Below are 16,307 nucleotides of genomic sequence, written 5' to 3' on the forward strand. Positions count from 1 at the left end.
AAGTCAGCGGCAACTATATATATATATTTTCGTGATCTGGAGAACGTCACCTTTCCATTGATACCCATTTTATTCCCGAAATCCGGGGATGCTATTCTAAATCCCAGCCAAAAACTGTAACCAAATTGACAAATGGATCTTTTGAATAATAATTTTAATAGTATAAAAAATAACGAACAAAACTGTTTTTTAAATAGTGTTACATACGATCGGGGACCTCACAGTAGACTTCCTTTGGGCGCGAAATAGATTGTTTGATAAAGCTGCTTGTGAAGATTACCTCTTACTTTGTTTAGCTGATCCGAAAGCGAAAGTTATAGATGTAATAACTAAAATTAAACATAAATGGCGACCGACTCCATTAGATACCGTAGAGATGGAAAAACTGAGTTCGCGTAAACTTAAAATTTCAGCTAAAGAAACAATGACTATAGCAGAAAAATTGTATTCCAAGGGTATAATCAGTTATCCACGCACTGAAACTAACCAATTTTCGAAGGATATAGATTTACGGTATGTATTAAAATTTTCTTCTTCTTATGCCCATATGTGTCTATATTTTTTGTAGTTCTTTGATAGAACAATTTACTGCACACCCAGACTGGGGAACTTTTGCACAACGTGTAAACGAATGGGGGGCTAATCCACGAAATGGTAACAAGAGTGATCAGGCTCATCCACCGATTCATCCTACAAAGCTGGTAACAGGTTAGTTTCTTGAAATTGCATTAGAATCAAATGCATCCAATATTTAAAAATAACAGCCTACAAAAAAATTGATCTAAATTTAAAAGTGTTAAATTTATTAAATCCCGTTAATGCCATTTTAGATGTTATGAAATATGATACCAGCAATTTATAATTATTTTTAAATTATACCATAGCAGTTTTTAAGGTAATTTCCTTATAATAAGATCTGTTATATACTTATTGAGTCGAAATTAAGTTTTATAAGTGTAAGTTGTCTCGAAGTATTACACATGGTTTAATTTATATATTTTCTCTAATTTGCCCGCAATAAAATGTAAGCCATAAATATGTATTATGCTAACCTACTTATAAAGATAAAATGTACAATTTTTCTTTATAAGAATAGTATAAAATGTTCAACTTTTTTCCAGATCTGCACGGTAATGATGCACGAGTATACGAGTTAATATGTCGACATTTTCTGGCTTGTGTTAGTAAAGATGGAGTTGGTTCCGAAACTGTCGTTAATATCAGTGTAGCCGGTGAAGTGTTTACTGCGACTGGTCTCTGCATTCACGAACGAAACTATTTAGACATATATATTTACGAAAAATGGAATGCAAAACAAATACACAAATATGAACGAGGTAACTTTTTTAGATAAGGAGACATATTAATTTGATAACTTTCAACACAGGACAATTATTTGAACCCACTGAAATATCAATGCAAGAAGGAGCCACTACTGCTCCTCCACTATTAACAGAGGCTGATTTAATTGCTTTAATGGAAAAACATGGCATTGGAACCGATGCCACTCATGCTGAACACATAAATACAATCAAAGAAAGAGGTACCAAGACCAAATAAAGTTCGGTACATTAAATTTTAATGTATTTTATTTCTTTTGTGCATGAATATTTATATGTACATTTAGGATACATAGGTGTGGTAGACAAAGGGTGTCTTGTTCCCGGCGTAATAGGAATGGGTTTATATGAAGGATATGATGCCATGAATTTAACATTAGCTAAACCCACGTTAAGAGCAGAGTTTGAGTCAGACTTGAAAGATGTTTGCACAGGAAAAAAGGATCCTAAGGTGGTCTTAGATGAACAAATTCAAAAATATCAGGAAGCATACACACAAATAACAGAAAAAGTTACTTCTATGGACAATAAAATAGCCTTGCGGTAATTTTATGAAAGTCTTGGGGCTAATATTCCATTATATAACTTCAATTGTATTTATTTAAAGAATAAATGAAAATCCTACAAAAAATGACAATTGGAAGGATAACAACGTGAAAAATCAAAATATTACGAATAATTCCATAACAGAATTGTTTCAATGTCCGAAATGTTCCATGGCTCCGTTGACTTTGCGGCAGAAGAAAAGTAGTAAGGGACATTTCATTGGCTGTATGAACTTTCCTGATTGTAAGAATGCTATTTGGTTGCCAGAAGAATGTGTAGAACCAAGAATTTTACCAGAAAGTTGTCAGCATTGTGGACCAAATGTAAAACTGATTAAATTTAAATTTAATTCTTTATACTATAAAAATATATTTAATGCACCTACTGGTTGGTATACTTCATGTTTGCGTTGTGACCAACATCTCCGTGATTTGTTTAATATTAATCTAGAACAAGTGAAGAGTACTGGTGGCATTGTTGGAATTATTGGTGATGCTATAACACCTGCGGGTGTAGTGCCATTGGTCTCTCCTAGAAATCCAAATATCAATAGAGCATCAGAAAGTTCAGTAAATATTCTGAAGAAGAGAAATATGAGTAAACCAAAAGTAGTATCTGGAACTAAAAAAGGCTCAAAAAATAAAAACACGGAAATACAAAGTACACATAAAAACATTCGTACGTTTTTTACATCCGGTAAATATAAATTATAATAATGATTGAACTTTTCATAATTCGCTCATTTTATTTTCCAGCACTAAATAATGAACACTCAAAAAGTCTTGAACGACTTGATAATGCAGCAGTTAGTAATGCGGCTTTGGATGAGTTTTTTGACAGTAATGATGATTTCGATGAAATTATATCTAAAGTTGATATTCAAAACGAAAATAGAGCTGATGTGCAGGCTCCCTGCATTGATAGCTTGTTTACCGATAAAGAAGATTATGTTTCCACAGAAAACTATGCTACTGCAACACGTTTTGTAAATAAAATTGATTTAAATTTTGACAATAATATTCCTGATCTACAAGATTTTCCATGGGGAACGGGCGAATATAAACGAAGCACAATGAACAAATGCTCAGGATGTAATCAAAAAGCCAAACAGTGAGTATCGTGTTATATAACCAATAAATATAATTTAAGGGAGGAAATACTTGTAAAATTTTGAAAATCATATTAATTTCCAGTATTTATTTTTTAGTTTGATCGCTGACACAGATGTAGTTATACTCTATTTAGTCACCTTTCTGTACTGACAACTACGAAAGAGCGGCACGTCGGCGACTAAATGAAGCATGACTGTTAAATTCTCTTATATCTTCTTATATATAAAAATGAATCGCAAAATGTGTTGGTAAGCGCATAACTCAAAAACGCCTGGACCAATTTTGCCAATTCTTTTTTTTAAATGTTCGTTGGGGCTCAAGGATGGTTTTTACGGCAAGAAAAATCCGAATAATTGTCGGAAAACCCCTAAAAACAGCCCTTTTCTTTTTCCCATACAAACGAATGATTGTTTGTTTATTAGTAACGCTAAGGGAGCGACTGAAATTTTCAGAGAATGTTCTGCGTGGATCGGGGAACGTTTAGAAATAAAAAAACCTGTATGCTTTTCGTGAGGAAAAGTCGGAAAATTGGACGATTCCAAAAAGTTAATTTTTTCCATACAATTTTTTTTTTCAATTTTTTTCGTACTATTTTCACCATTATTGTCTAATTCACATTCAAAACTCATATCAATGTTGAGTATTGCAGTTTGGTGTAATCGTTAAAATACGTTTGTAATTACGTCACCAAAGGCAGCAACATGGCGGTTATTGGCCTTGAACGGGATGAGAGCGATGAGTGAACTGCAATAAAGCGCTTTGTAGGATATTTACTTTTGCAATTCATGGACGTTTTCCGACTGCTGTGCGTCTCGCAGGTAATTTGGAGAATGGCCAAAGAGTGTATTTCAACCCAGAGAATACAGTACAGCCAGTGGAAACACCGCCGGCAACAAAATTAACATTTACGAGTTTTTTCTCAACTTTCGTCAGTGATCCGTGTGCGAGAACATTGCTCTATTCGGAAATACCTTGAATGCATCGTCGAAGAAATAATCGCGCAGAAAGCAAAGCCAACCAGTAGATGGATATCCAGATGTGTTATTAACTAATGCATTAGGGCGAATTTACACAATCCACCCGAAAAACGACGATTGTTTCTACCTTCGGTTGCTATTGATTAATGTACGCGGTTCAATTTTATTTGAGTCATTGCGTACTGTGAATGGTACGGTGTTCGCAAGTTTTGGAAAAGTAAGCCAGCAATTATAATTGCTGGAACATGTTAATCACTGGAATTAAAGTGAAGTGACATATAAGCCGTCAAATCCGTGTCAATTATGGGATAAGAACAAAAATGACATTGCCGAAGATATTTTACATCGTATTCGCTAAGAATTGGAAATGGGTCAATTCCGGTTAATACTTCCGGTGGTTTGATATTAATTCCATTTGCCGTTTATCAGCTCACGAAAGATGAAGTCATCACGAATGTTCGGACATTGGACAAATTATCGTAACTACGATTCCTTAAGTGCACGCGCAATGTTTGCCAAAAATACCGATGTTGTTGACTTAAGTTGGAAGGTTCAAAGTCAAATTCCGGGAGACTTGCGCTCATACAAATCGATCGATCGTCTTGGCAATGAAGACGACGCCGTGAATTATTCAGTGGAATTTCTAAATTATTTGGACAGGCTTGGTATGCCACCGCATCATTTGCGTCTCAAAGTTGAATCTGTCGTTATTATGTTCCGCAATCTGCGTTATCGAATACAAGGAGCAGAATGCTTGATCCTAAGAATTCTTTTGAGTTCTAACGATTTGCCTTTTTAGTTCAAACGTGTTCTGTTTCCAGTGAAAATTAGATTGGAGATGACAATCAACAGGACACAAGGATAGTCGCATAGTATGTGGCATAAATTTGGAAATGCTATGTTTTTCGTGCGTGGTCACGAGTTGGAAAACCATCTTTTCTGTACACCGGTACTTCTTCTTCTTCTTACGCTTACGCGATTATAGCCGAGTTAACAACCGCGCGCCAGTCGTTTCTTCTTTTCGCTACGTGGCGCCAATTGGATATGCCAAGCGAAGCCAGGTCCTTCTCCACTTGGTCCTTCCAACGGAGTGGAGGTCTTCCTCTTCCTCTGCTTCCCCCGGCGGGTACTGCGTCGAATACTTTCAGAGCTGGAGTGTTTTCATCCATCCGGACAACATGACCTAGCCAGCGTAGCCGCTGTCTTTTAATTCGCTGAACTATGTCAATGTCGTCGTATATCTCGTACAGCTCATCGTTCCATTGAATGCGATATTCGCCGTGGCCAACGCGCAAAGGACCATAAATCTTTCGCAGAATTTTTCTCTCGAAAACACGCAACGTCGACTCATCCGCTGTTAACATCGTCCAAGCCTCTGCACCATATAGCAGGACGGGAATTATGAGAGACTTATAGAGTTAGGTTTTTGTCTGTCGAGAGAGGACTTTGCTTCTCAATTGCCTACTCAGTCCGAAGTAGCACCTGTTGGCAAGAGTTATCCTGCGTTGGATTTCTAGGCTGACATTGTTGGTGGTGTTTACGGTGGTTCCAAGATAGACGAAATTATCTACAACTTCAAAGTTATGACTGTCAACAGTGACGTGAGTGCCAAGTCGCGAATGCGACGACTGTTTGTTTGATGACAGGAGATATTTCGTCTTGCCCTCGTTCACTGCCAGACCCATTCGTTTTGCTTCCTTGTCCAGCCAGGAGAAAGCAGAACTAACGGCGCGGGTGTTGAGGCCGATGATATCAATATCATCGGCATACGCCAGCAGCTGTACACTCTTATAGAAGATTGTACCTGCTCGATTAAGTTCTGCAGCTCGAACTATTTTCTCCAGCAGCAGATTGAAAAAGTCGCACGATAGGGAGTCGCCTTGTCTGAAACCTCGTTTGGTATCGAACGGCTCGGAGAGGTTCTTCCCGATCCTGACAGAGCTTTTGGTACCGCTCAACGGATGGAGTCTTGTGTAGGGAGGATGGAGTCTTGTGTAGAAGTTCACGCAAGTAAGGAAAGTTCTCTGATCGCCATTCACTTGGGAGTGGCCAGAAACGATTCTTTTGCATATGACTCAAGCAGCTCACGACTTCCGGTCTTTGGCCAAGTATCCTCTGGGTAGCCTAAGAACATCCGTTTGAAGGCGAGCTAACGTGAGAAGGCGAAACATCCCCTGCATAGGATTGTGCGCTGGGTTTGGGACCCGCCACGTAAAAAAAACACCCCCAATGAAAAGTACACCGGTACAGAAACTAAAAAATGTTGTTTATGAAGCTGGGTTACATTAAAAAAAAAAGAAATGATAAATTCAACTTTCTCTTCGTTTCAAAACATATAATTTCACGCAGGACAAGGGCTGCGGGGTTAGCTAGTTTCTTATAAAAAATATTTGTTGAGGAGAAAACCGGTTTAACTATGAGGGATCCGGTGTCTTCTAGAGAATTCAATATTCGTATTTCAATTGTGCTGTTAAAAAGCTGTGGAAGAAAAAAAAACATGAAAAGCAGGGCAATTTAAATTTAAATTTTAAACCTTAAATCTTTATACGGTGCTACAACGCTCATTGGATATTCTTCTAGTAAAGTCATTTATTTAATAATAAAAAGTAGCTATTGAAAATATCGACAAAGTACTGAAGAATATAATACCTGGTATTAAAAACACCCGGCAGAATGGCAACAGAGTCACCAGGAATCTAAGGAAGCTATGAATGTAGAATCAATTAAAGAAATGTTTTGATTTTAGAAGATTTTTTTGGCGAGAAATACGGTTGAAGATTCAAGAACATCCAAAGAAATTTTCAATGTAAATCCGTATAGTGATTACGTCTTTATACAACGGGTTAGCTATTTTTTTTTAGGAATGTTAACATCCTCTAGGAGATGAAAAAGGTGTACTGGTCACTTACTTCTTCGAAATATTATTTAATGGTCAAGTGGAAGTTGCAATACTTACATTCGTGTTGAAAAATATTTGCAATAATATATTTTGCAAGTAATGAAAAGTTCAGATGTAATAGTTGACCGACAATGCAAATCGTTTGCCGATAGAATGATTGAGCATAGAGTGACGAGAGAAAATTGACAAAGCTCATTAGCTACTAAAGAAGCTCGTGAAGCACATCAACAACGACTTGCTGAGAAAAAGGACTTCTACGAACCTACAGAAGGACCAGTCAGTATACGGCATTGGAATCGCTGATTAATTGGCAAGTCTTCCCGTATTTGAACTTTAAACGCGTTGTTTTTTAAACCATATTTCTAGATCGGGGCAGATAACTAAAAAAAGTTATTAATGGATATTTCAGACTTTTTGCTCATGTCTTCTTAAAGTATTGTTTTAATTTGTTTAAAAAATTCTTTTTTCGAGCAAAAACAGGCCAAAAATTCGATAAATAACTCATTTTTTTCGATAATTTTTTTTGCGGAAGAAAATTTTCTTTTACTTAGTTTTGGTTCATCTGGAAAATATGACATTAATAAATAAATAAAAATTGCTTATTACTTTTCAGATCAATAGAACCGAATATATCAGATTGAGACGTCTCATTGCGACTTTCCCGGAAGAAGTTAGCGTGCAGCCACCATTTTCTACAATTAAAAAAACAAAAATGTTATCAATTTAAAGTATAATAATTTTAAAAAATATAAAATCGCGCCTTCATTAAAAAACAATTGAAGTTTGCGTATTTACTTTGTCCTCCCTTAATAAAAAAAATTAATAAATTACTGCCCAAACTTATTTTTCTACACTACTATAAAACTATTTTTGTACATTTTCTATGGTTTTTAAATTTTACAATTAAATTTTTATTTATTTTATTTTAGATGTACTGTAAAAAAAGAAGGACCAAATAGGGGCAAGTTGTTTTACGTATGTGCCAAAGCAAAACCATGCAATTTTTTTCAATGGGATGACGACGTTGACGTTGCAAGACATACGAGCCTTCATGAAGATTCACTACCGAAGTGTCCTTTGCAAACCGAAAGCATCAAATGCAGTTGCGGAATTGCAGCTAGCTCGTACGTATCTTTTAAAATATCGATATCTTCGTAGAATAATTAAATATTTAGTTCTTGACAAGTTCGGGAGTAACCGAACATATTATAATCTCCTAACATACAAGGCCGGAGAAATATGTACCTTCAGATGTTGGCAAAAAATCATATTAAGTAGTTAAGAAAGGGCAATATAAAATCCAACCAACTTTATATATACGTATAACTCATACACTGACCGACAAATTCGGCATAAGATTTGTCAGAAAAACGATAATCATACGTAGTATAAGCGAGTTGGTGTAGTATCGATCCGATTTTATCTGTTAACTATTATCATGCCATGTACTAAAACCATGTTCCCTGTGTTTCATTAAGGTACCTCACAAACAATCACTAATCACATGGCGTAAGGTCAACCGGATGTTCGAAAATCCTGGTAATTGTTATATGTTTTCGCCAATTGTATTTGTTTTGGGCACAAATATATACATTATGGTGTGTCATTCTGCGGCAACCTTTTTTTTCAACTGAAAAACAGGCTCAAAACTTTCGAAAATTTTTCCTCAGAATGGCACACCCTAATATACTTATAAAACATGTTCTGTAATTTTCATTGAGATAACTCAAATATTGGCCGATATATCAAGCATAGTCACCTGGAAGTTCGAAAATCTTTATATTAGGTATAGGGGCTCAGGAAAGTATTGATCCCATTCAACAAAATTTTGATAAACAGAAATACTATTATCGGGAAAGATTTCTGTGTGAATTTTAATTGTATAGATACTGGAGTCCACATATTCGGTACCTAGAGGCTTCAACAGTTTTGTTTGGATTGGAACAATTTTGGGTCATAAGGTGGCTTACTTTAAAGGAATTATTAGTGCAAAGTTTTGGCCCGTTATGTCAATTGCTTTCTGTTATAACTCAATAAAGATTTTGTCAAACCTTACCGCTGAAAAACCGCAAAAGTCTCTTTTTGAGTGAGAAATCTTTCATTCTAATTTTTATTTTGTATTTTCATTACTCATACTATTTTTATACTCTCTCAACAAAGTTGCTAAGGAGAGTATTATAGTTTTGTTCACATAACGGTTGTTTGTAAGTCCTAAAACTAAAAGAGTCAGATATGGGGTTATATATACCAAAGTGATCAGGGTGACGAGTAGAGTTGAAATCCGGATGTCTGTCTGTCCGTCCGTGCAAGCTGTAACTTGAGTAAAAATTGAGATATCACGATGAAATTCTGTACGATTCACTCCCCACACGACCGCGATTATCGCCAAAGTACAGAGCCGCTAAAAAATCCTCAAGTCGCTAGTTGGCAGCACATAGGGAAAAGACAAAGAAACGTTGTTGGCAACATACGAGGGCTGTCCGATAAATAACCGACCTCAACGTGAAGCTAGTGGCACATCTGAAAAAAAAATTTTCTACTTCAAATTGCGCATATTATAATAGCTACTCGCCAAAATTTCAGAAATTTATCTTGCGCAATTATCTGTTGACAGTCGTTTTTGTGAGTCTATTTCGGTGATTTCCCCAAAATGGAAAAAATTGAATATCGAGCTGTAATTAAATTTTTATTTTTGAAAGGCAATACGCCTTCACAAATCAAAGATGAGTTGGACTCTGTGTATGGTGACTCTGCACCATCGTTTACCACCGTAAAATTTTGGGCAGCTGAATTTAAACGTGGTCGCAGGAGCTTGGAAGATGATGAACGTCCTGGGCGTCCAAAAACTGTAACCACTAACGATAACATCGCTAAAGTTCATCAATTGGTACTAGACGACCGCCGGATTAAAGTTAGGGAAATAGCTGAGATTATGAAGATGTCAAATGAAACTGTTTGTCACATATTAAACCAAGATTTGGGCATGAGAAAGCTGTCCGCGCGTTGGGTGCCGCGTTTGCTTACGCTAGACCACAAACGTGCGCGCATGAACATTTCCAGCGCTCTGTTGGCTCAGTTTAGAGGCAATAAGACCGAGTTTTGGCGCCGATTGATAACTGTAGACGAAACTTGGATTCATCGAAACAAAAATCCAATCTAAACAGTGGATTGAAAAGGGGGAACCAGCTCCAAAAAAACCTAAAGCTGTGTATTCGGCTGGGAAAGTGATGGCGAGTGTTTTTTGGGACAGCCATGGAATTATTTTTATCGACTATCTTGAAAAAGGAAAAACTATAACAGGAGCATAGTACGCATCATTATTGGACAAACTAAAGGAAGAAATTTCGAAAAATCGGCCACATTTGCAAAAAAAAAGATAGTCTTGTTCCACCAAGACAACGCACCATCTCACACCTCAACAGTCGCCATGGCGAAAATCCACGAATTGCGGTTCGAACTGCTTGACCATCCACCTTATTCACCGGATCTAGCACCAAGCGACTTTCTTTTGTTTCCTCAACTTAAAACTGCGCTCGGCGGCCAGAGATTTTCGTCAAATGAGGAAGCAATCACTTTCGTGAACTCGTATTTTGCAGACAAAGACGCCAAGTACTATTTGGAAGGGTTGCAGAGATGGGAGCATCGCTGGGAGAAGTGTGTGGAGTTACAAGGAGACTATGTAGAAAAATAAAAAAAAAAATTTGGAAAAAGTCGCGTGCATCATGGTTAGGTCGGTTATTTATCGGACAGCCCTCGTACAAGGCAATCGGCCGGCCGATCCTAAACTACGCAGCACCAATATGGTCACCTGGATGCAGTGGTACGCCTACATAGTGAGACGCTTATGCTCCCAGTTAAGGAGCATAATGAACTCCACTCCAAGCAGTTCCTGCTGGGATGTTTTCGTAGAAACCAACCTTGCAGCCATCTGCTTGGGGCGGAACCGCCTCCTAGGAGCATCAAGAGGTCATTCCTCGACTACGTCGACGACGTCGTACAGTACGCCGACCGGACTTCGGACGCAACAGACTTTCGACAGGTACTGACCGCCATTCACTGTGGAGCCATCAACATCTTCACCGATTCCCTTCCCGTAAATGGCGTTCTTGGTGTCAAACCACCACCTATCGCGAGAAACGCGAGTGACCCTAGCGTGACTTCGTTCTGGATATTGTAGCAGGTTAAACTCCTACATATCCAGAATTGACCCTGACATACCCAACGTATGTCCTGCATGCAACGAGTCTCCGCATGACACTGACCACCTCTTTGAATGCCCTACCAACCCCACCCATCTAACACCCTTTTCCTTTTGGTCCGACCCTGTCGAAACAGTACGTTTCCTAGGTCTCCCGTTAGATGACGTCGGCGCCAACACTGATAACCCTCACCATCTCAACGGGGGCTGATAACCGCTAAAACAACAAATAACAACAACAGACGAACAAAGCTATCCTATAAGGGTTCCGCTTATATTATCTTTTGAGGCAGCGTAAAAATTAAGAACGGCTCTTGACAAAATAAAGAAATTGACTAAACTCAACGGCCAGGACAGGACAACGTTTGTCGCTTATCGTGCATATTAAATGTTATTAAAAAAATTGGTTTCATTCAATAAGTTATACGCTTTGGAATTAAACAATAACATCGAATGGTCACGAATAATGCGATATTGTGATCAACTAACGTTGGTCGGTTAAATTTTATTTTAAGTTATGCTAGTTGTAATAATAATGACTAGGTACTTTACTTGATGCTTAGTTAATAATTATTTATAAAAGGAATGTATTACTTACTAAATCAAGTTATTTCTTAATATTAAACAGATTCTTCAGAATCGAAAAAAACAATTTGTTTAATATTGAAACATTTAATGAGTTTTATTTCAAACTAGTTATTTTAGTTGTTTCTTTTTCAAAATTGTCGTTGCCAAAAAGAAGTGATTGCCCATGCCGTCGTCAGAGATAAAGAGATGTCCAACTCCTGTCTCACTGGAAGTGTGAAACCAATTGCTAAACGTCAAAACCTCCTGAATTTTGACAGTTGATCGAGTTCAAGAGGTTTTGACGTTTAGCAATTGGAAACGAGCGATGGCCAGATTGAAATGTTACCAAAAAAATATGTAAACGGAGGGATATGTTGCATCGTTCAAGACCACTTATTATATAAAAAATGTTCAACAATGAAAATTAAATAAATTTGTGAAACTTAAAGGTATTTGATGAAACGTTTTGTAATTTCAAGTATCATAGTATTATTTTCAAAGGAAAATGATTAAAAACATTTAATGATTGAGAGCTAACAAGCTTAAATTCTTTAATTGGGTATTGAAAAGTCAAAAGTCAGTTGTTCTAATATATAGTACTTTAAAAAGATTTAAATAGTTTCTCCATATAATAAACAACCACTATATAGTAATTTTTATTCGTACTAAATGTTGGGTGTTTTAATTAAATGCTCAAAAATTATTATTTTGTCCAATCTGGCCATAATGGAAAATGTCATAAAAAACGCTAATTTTGAAGCGCTCTCACACTGGAATAAGTTTATTCCTGCCGTCGTTTTACAGAAAAAGGCCCTACTGCACTTGGTTTTAATGAAAGGCATACACGCAACAATTAGTTGGTTGATTGAGTTGCTTTATTATAAAAGACGCGCTCTCTTTGACAGCCGAAATAAAATGGCGAAATCGTTTGAAATCGCACGACCAACCCAAACACGATCCAACTAACACAACCAACTTGACAAAATATCAAAAAATTTTGATTTTCATCCAATCAGTTGGTACAATTCATACAACTGCCCCATATATGTACGTAACAATCAGTTGTACAATTCGATGAAATTGGTACAACAATTGTTGCGTGTACGCCTTCCATTATGATTGGTATGTGTATGTGGAATGTTATTACAGTACGTATTGACTAGCAGTATAATTAGGTTGCGTTTACATCGTCGTTGTTGTTGTTTACTTTGTAATTACGGTGGCTTACATTGTAACATGTACAGTAGAAACTCGATTAACCGGACTAATTGTTGTCGATAGGCATTCGGATAATCGAAAATCCGGATAATCGAATGTATGAAGAAAAACAAATAGATATTCATATCCTGCAACGAAAATCAATGTATTAAGAAATGAACACTTACTTATGTATGTATGTACATACATATTTTCTTAGATTACACTACATACGTAATACTAAACTGCAGCATTAATCATGAAATACAATAAAATATTTAGGTACGTATGTACGAATAATTTGTCTACAATATGTATTTGGTAATTTGCATTTGGTTATTTCATGATAAGTAGGTAGGTAATAAGTTTAATTTGGTTTAAAATATTTGGTAATTGTCATTTGACGTAAGCAACTTTTTCTCTTCATTGTTGCTTTATCACGAATTCGTTTCAGTTGTAGTACACTCACAGTATCACTCTAGGGGTATTCTCTCGCTCTTGCAAACCCCTTGCACGGTGCAAGAATTGCATATATTTCCTCTCGATGCACCGGCACAACAACAAACACACGCAGAAAATTATTTGCAAGGGCTGTAAAATATGTCAGACCAAAAACCATGTATATTTGCGTGCAATGTCATGGAAAAATATAATTGCAACCCTGTTTTAGCTCACGTTTTACGTAAAGTCATATAGCGTCGTTAAATTGTCTCTTACGCTTTGGCAGGTTTAAATATGTAGACGTGACACGCACGTCAGAGCGGAGTCACAATTGCAAATGAACTAAAACAATAATGAAACGCGCGGGGCAGCGGCAGCGACCCCACACTGCGCGAGCGGAATATGCAAGTTCCGACACGTTCATGATTCCATAATTTCTACGTAGGTACATATAAATTGGTCGCGATTAGTAGTCCGGATAATCGCGAATCCGTATAACTGAGGGCCGGATAAACGAGTTTCTACTGTAATTCGCACGGGCCGTAATGTTGGCATTGCTGTTCTAGTTCACATTACGGTCACGATCAATGCGTTCGTTAAGGGGTTAGGGGTAGTCAGAGGAACGAAAAAATGAGAGCTTTCAGTATTTTTTTTGCTACTAAATCATGTTAATTTACAAAAGTAGTAATGTGGCATTATTATAGGATGTGTTGACTTGAAGTTACGAAAATTTCAAAAAAAAAATTTTAATTTCCAAAGTTATAGTTGTTTGTGTTGAGCCTGCTCCAAAAAAAGGTACTTGCGGTGACAAGCATAAGTCCTTGGAAATTCATCTAAATATAATACAATCGGACAAAAAGAATTAGTTTTATAAATAGATAGTCCCAGGCCTAATCGAAGGATTTTATTTTTTTTCAAAATTAACAAAATTTTTGCGAAAAACTCAACAGTTAATTGGTCTTAAAAAATCGAAATTTTCGAAAAAATAAAAATCCTTCGACCAGGCCCGAGTTTATTATGTATTCTAAAAGTGTATAAATTTCATTAAAGTCTACTGAACGGTTTTCGAGTTGAAAGTTGTCACCGATTCAAAAAACATAGTTTTGAGAAAAACGCGTTTCACACCAGCGCTTTGAAGTGCCCGAGCTCTCTTTCTTATTTCTCGAATAACTCAAAAAGTTATTATAGGATCAACGTGAAATTTTCAGGGGATATTTTTAAGATATTACACTTAACGAAAATTTTTGAGAATTCTTACTACCCCTAACCCCTTAATAAGGTAATCTTGGATTTAAGAATGAAAAATATGAAAAATTAATTAAAAATGTAACAAAACTATTTTGTATATTATAAATACTAAATATTTATATTAAATCTTTCAAATAAAATACAAAATAAGTTTAGAAAAAAAGTATTTCAAATATTAAATAAAAATAGGTACTTTGTATTAGCAGTTCAAATTTACGTATTTAAAATATTATTATTTCGCGTGTTTTACATATAACAGTGTATATTTCAGCCTAAAATAGATAGAATTGAGCGAAAGCTTGACCTACCCTCCATATAACTGATATCACGATTTTTGAACACGTGGCTGACTTTACTCCATGGGATTTTTAATTGAATGTAAGGTGCCTTAGAAGCCAGGGATGTGGCATAAAAATAGTTATAGACAAAATCTGATCGATATTACCCCAACTCCCATATACTACGTTTTTCTAAAAACATAATTCCGAATAAGTCGATCAGTGTATGAGTTATATATATTATATCTATATACAATTGTTTGGAGACCGATCCTCCGGTTGACATTTTACGCCTTAATTATTTCCCTGACTTTGACTCCTGCATGTTGCAAGCCTATAAAATGTTCGGTTACAACCGTACTTAGCCTTTGCTTTCTTGTCAAATAAAAGTTTTCCTGTTAGCAGTTGAAAAGTTATGATGCTCTACATAGTCAACCCCACTGACACAGAGTTAAAAACTGTAATGTGAAAATCGTAATAGGAGTCCTAAAAAAATACCAAGTTTGAATTACAATCACGATTTCGTCAAATAATTAATGTTGAATTCTTTCGCAAAACTTTTTAATATGAAGTTTTGCCCACACCTAAAAGTATTTCCCCGGGTTTGATTGGTATGTTGCAAGAGTAGGCCTTCGTTACTTGCTAATTCTGGCTATTAGTATTCAGTTATTAAAATAATGTGATATTGTTTGTGTTAAAATTTATTTAGACATCGCAGAAGCTCCGTTTTAGCTTGGTTTAAAAAACGGATATATTTTGAACAAATGTTGTGAACATATACATACATATACCTTTATTAATTTCGTTAAAATGGTTTAAGGTAGTAGTCTGATAACTTATGCCTATTTTCATGACTTCTTTGGAGGGTGGTTTTGAATAGGAAAATAAAAATGAATTAACTTGAATATTTAGAGTGTTTTTATTTACATATTGAAAATATAAAAAAATGTATTTGAAAAAATTTAATACTTTATTACTATTATTATTGTCACTCGAAGTTGAAACCTCAAAAAAATGCACGTGGGTGGCCCGGGTGATTTTGGCTCTTGACGTTAAATATCTGAAATCAAATATTCTCGTTTATTCTTAATCTATAGACATGTCATTCTGGTCGGAAGTACTGAAGTTATATTTCAAGGGTAAATAACAAAATGGCGGACTTTGAAAAAAAGTCCTTTTATTTTAGCAAAGAAAGGGTTGTAAAATAAAAAGTTAGGGTTAGTTCCGACGAGAACTATAACTGTGTAGAATAGCCTGTTAAAATTTAAAAGCATTCGGTTCAGTAAAAAAAAGTTAAGACCCGAGCCAACCAGAAAAACGTGTTTAAGGTTCAACAACTCCGAGAGAGAGGACTCCGAGGCGCTCTAGGAAACTCGTTATAACTCCCGAAATATTTCGAGTTTCTGTCTGAAATTTTCACAGTATATTCTCAAGATATTGTACTTTAAGCAACAAAAAACAAGTTTCAGTTTTTTAAACCCAAGTTACCAGACTACTTAAAATT

General features: G+C 36.0%; 2 protein-coding genes across 5 annotated transcripts in view; one reads left to right on the top strand and one right to left on the bottom strand.

The window, feature by feature from the left end:
- LOC125780329 (uncharacterized) overlaps positions 1-16,307 on the bottom strand; it is a 282,319-nt gene that overhangs the window by 111,320 nt on the left and 154,692 nt on the right. The gene's annotated exons all lie outside the window — the stretch shown is intronic.
- LOC105223670 (DNA topoisomerase 3-alpha) overlaps positions 1-16,307 on the top strand; it is a 36,102-nt gene that overhangs the window by 1,265 nt on the left and 18,530 nt on the right. Inside the window, exons 3-10 of one of the 3 annotated variants that reach the window (XM_029549671.2) lie at positions 198-513; positions 569-708; positions 1,122-1,337; positions 1,388-1,543; positions 1,628-1,883; positions 1,948-2,582; positions 2,642-2,996; positions 7,488-7,701. In XM_029549671.2, coding sequence (XP_029405531.1) covers positions 198-513; positions 569-708; positions 1,122-1,337; positions 1,388-1,543; positions 1,628-1,883; positions 1,948-2,582; positions 2,642-2,996; positions 7,488-7,515 — 2,102 coding nt within the window. In that variant the 3' untranslated portion in view covers positions 7,516-7,701. Of the gene's footprint in view, positions 1-197; positions 514-568; positions 709-1,121; positions 1,338-1,387; positions 1,544-1,627; positions 1,884-1,947; positions 2,583-2,641; positions 2,997-7,487; positions 7,702-7,803; positions 7,999-16,307 lie in introns of those variants that run through there. The other 2 variants (XM_049462408.1, XM_011201446.4) reach the window with 2 other exon arrangements.

This window comes from Bactrocera dorsalis, chromosome 1, assembly GCF_023373825.1.
Source record: "Bactrocera dorsalis isolate Fly_Bdor chromosome 1, ASM2337382v1, whole genome shotgun sequence".
NCBI lineage: Eukaryota > Metazoa > Arthropoda > Insecta > Diptera > Tephritidae > Bactrocera > Bactrocera dorsalis.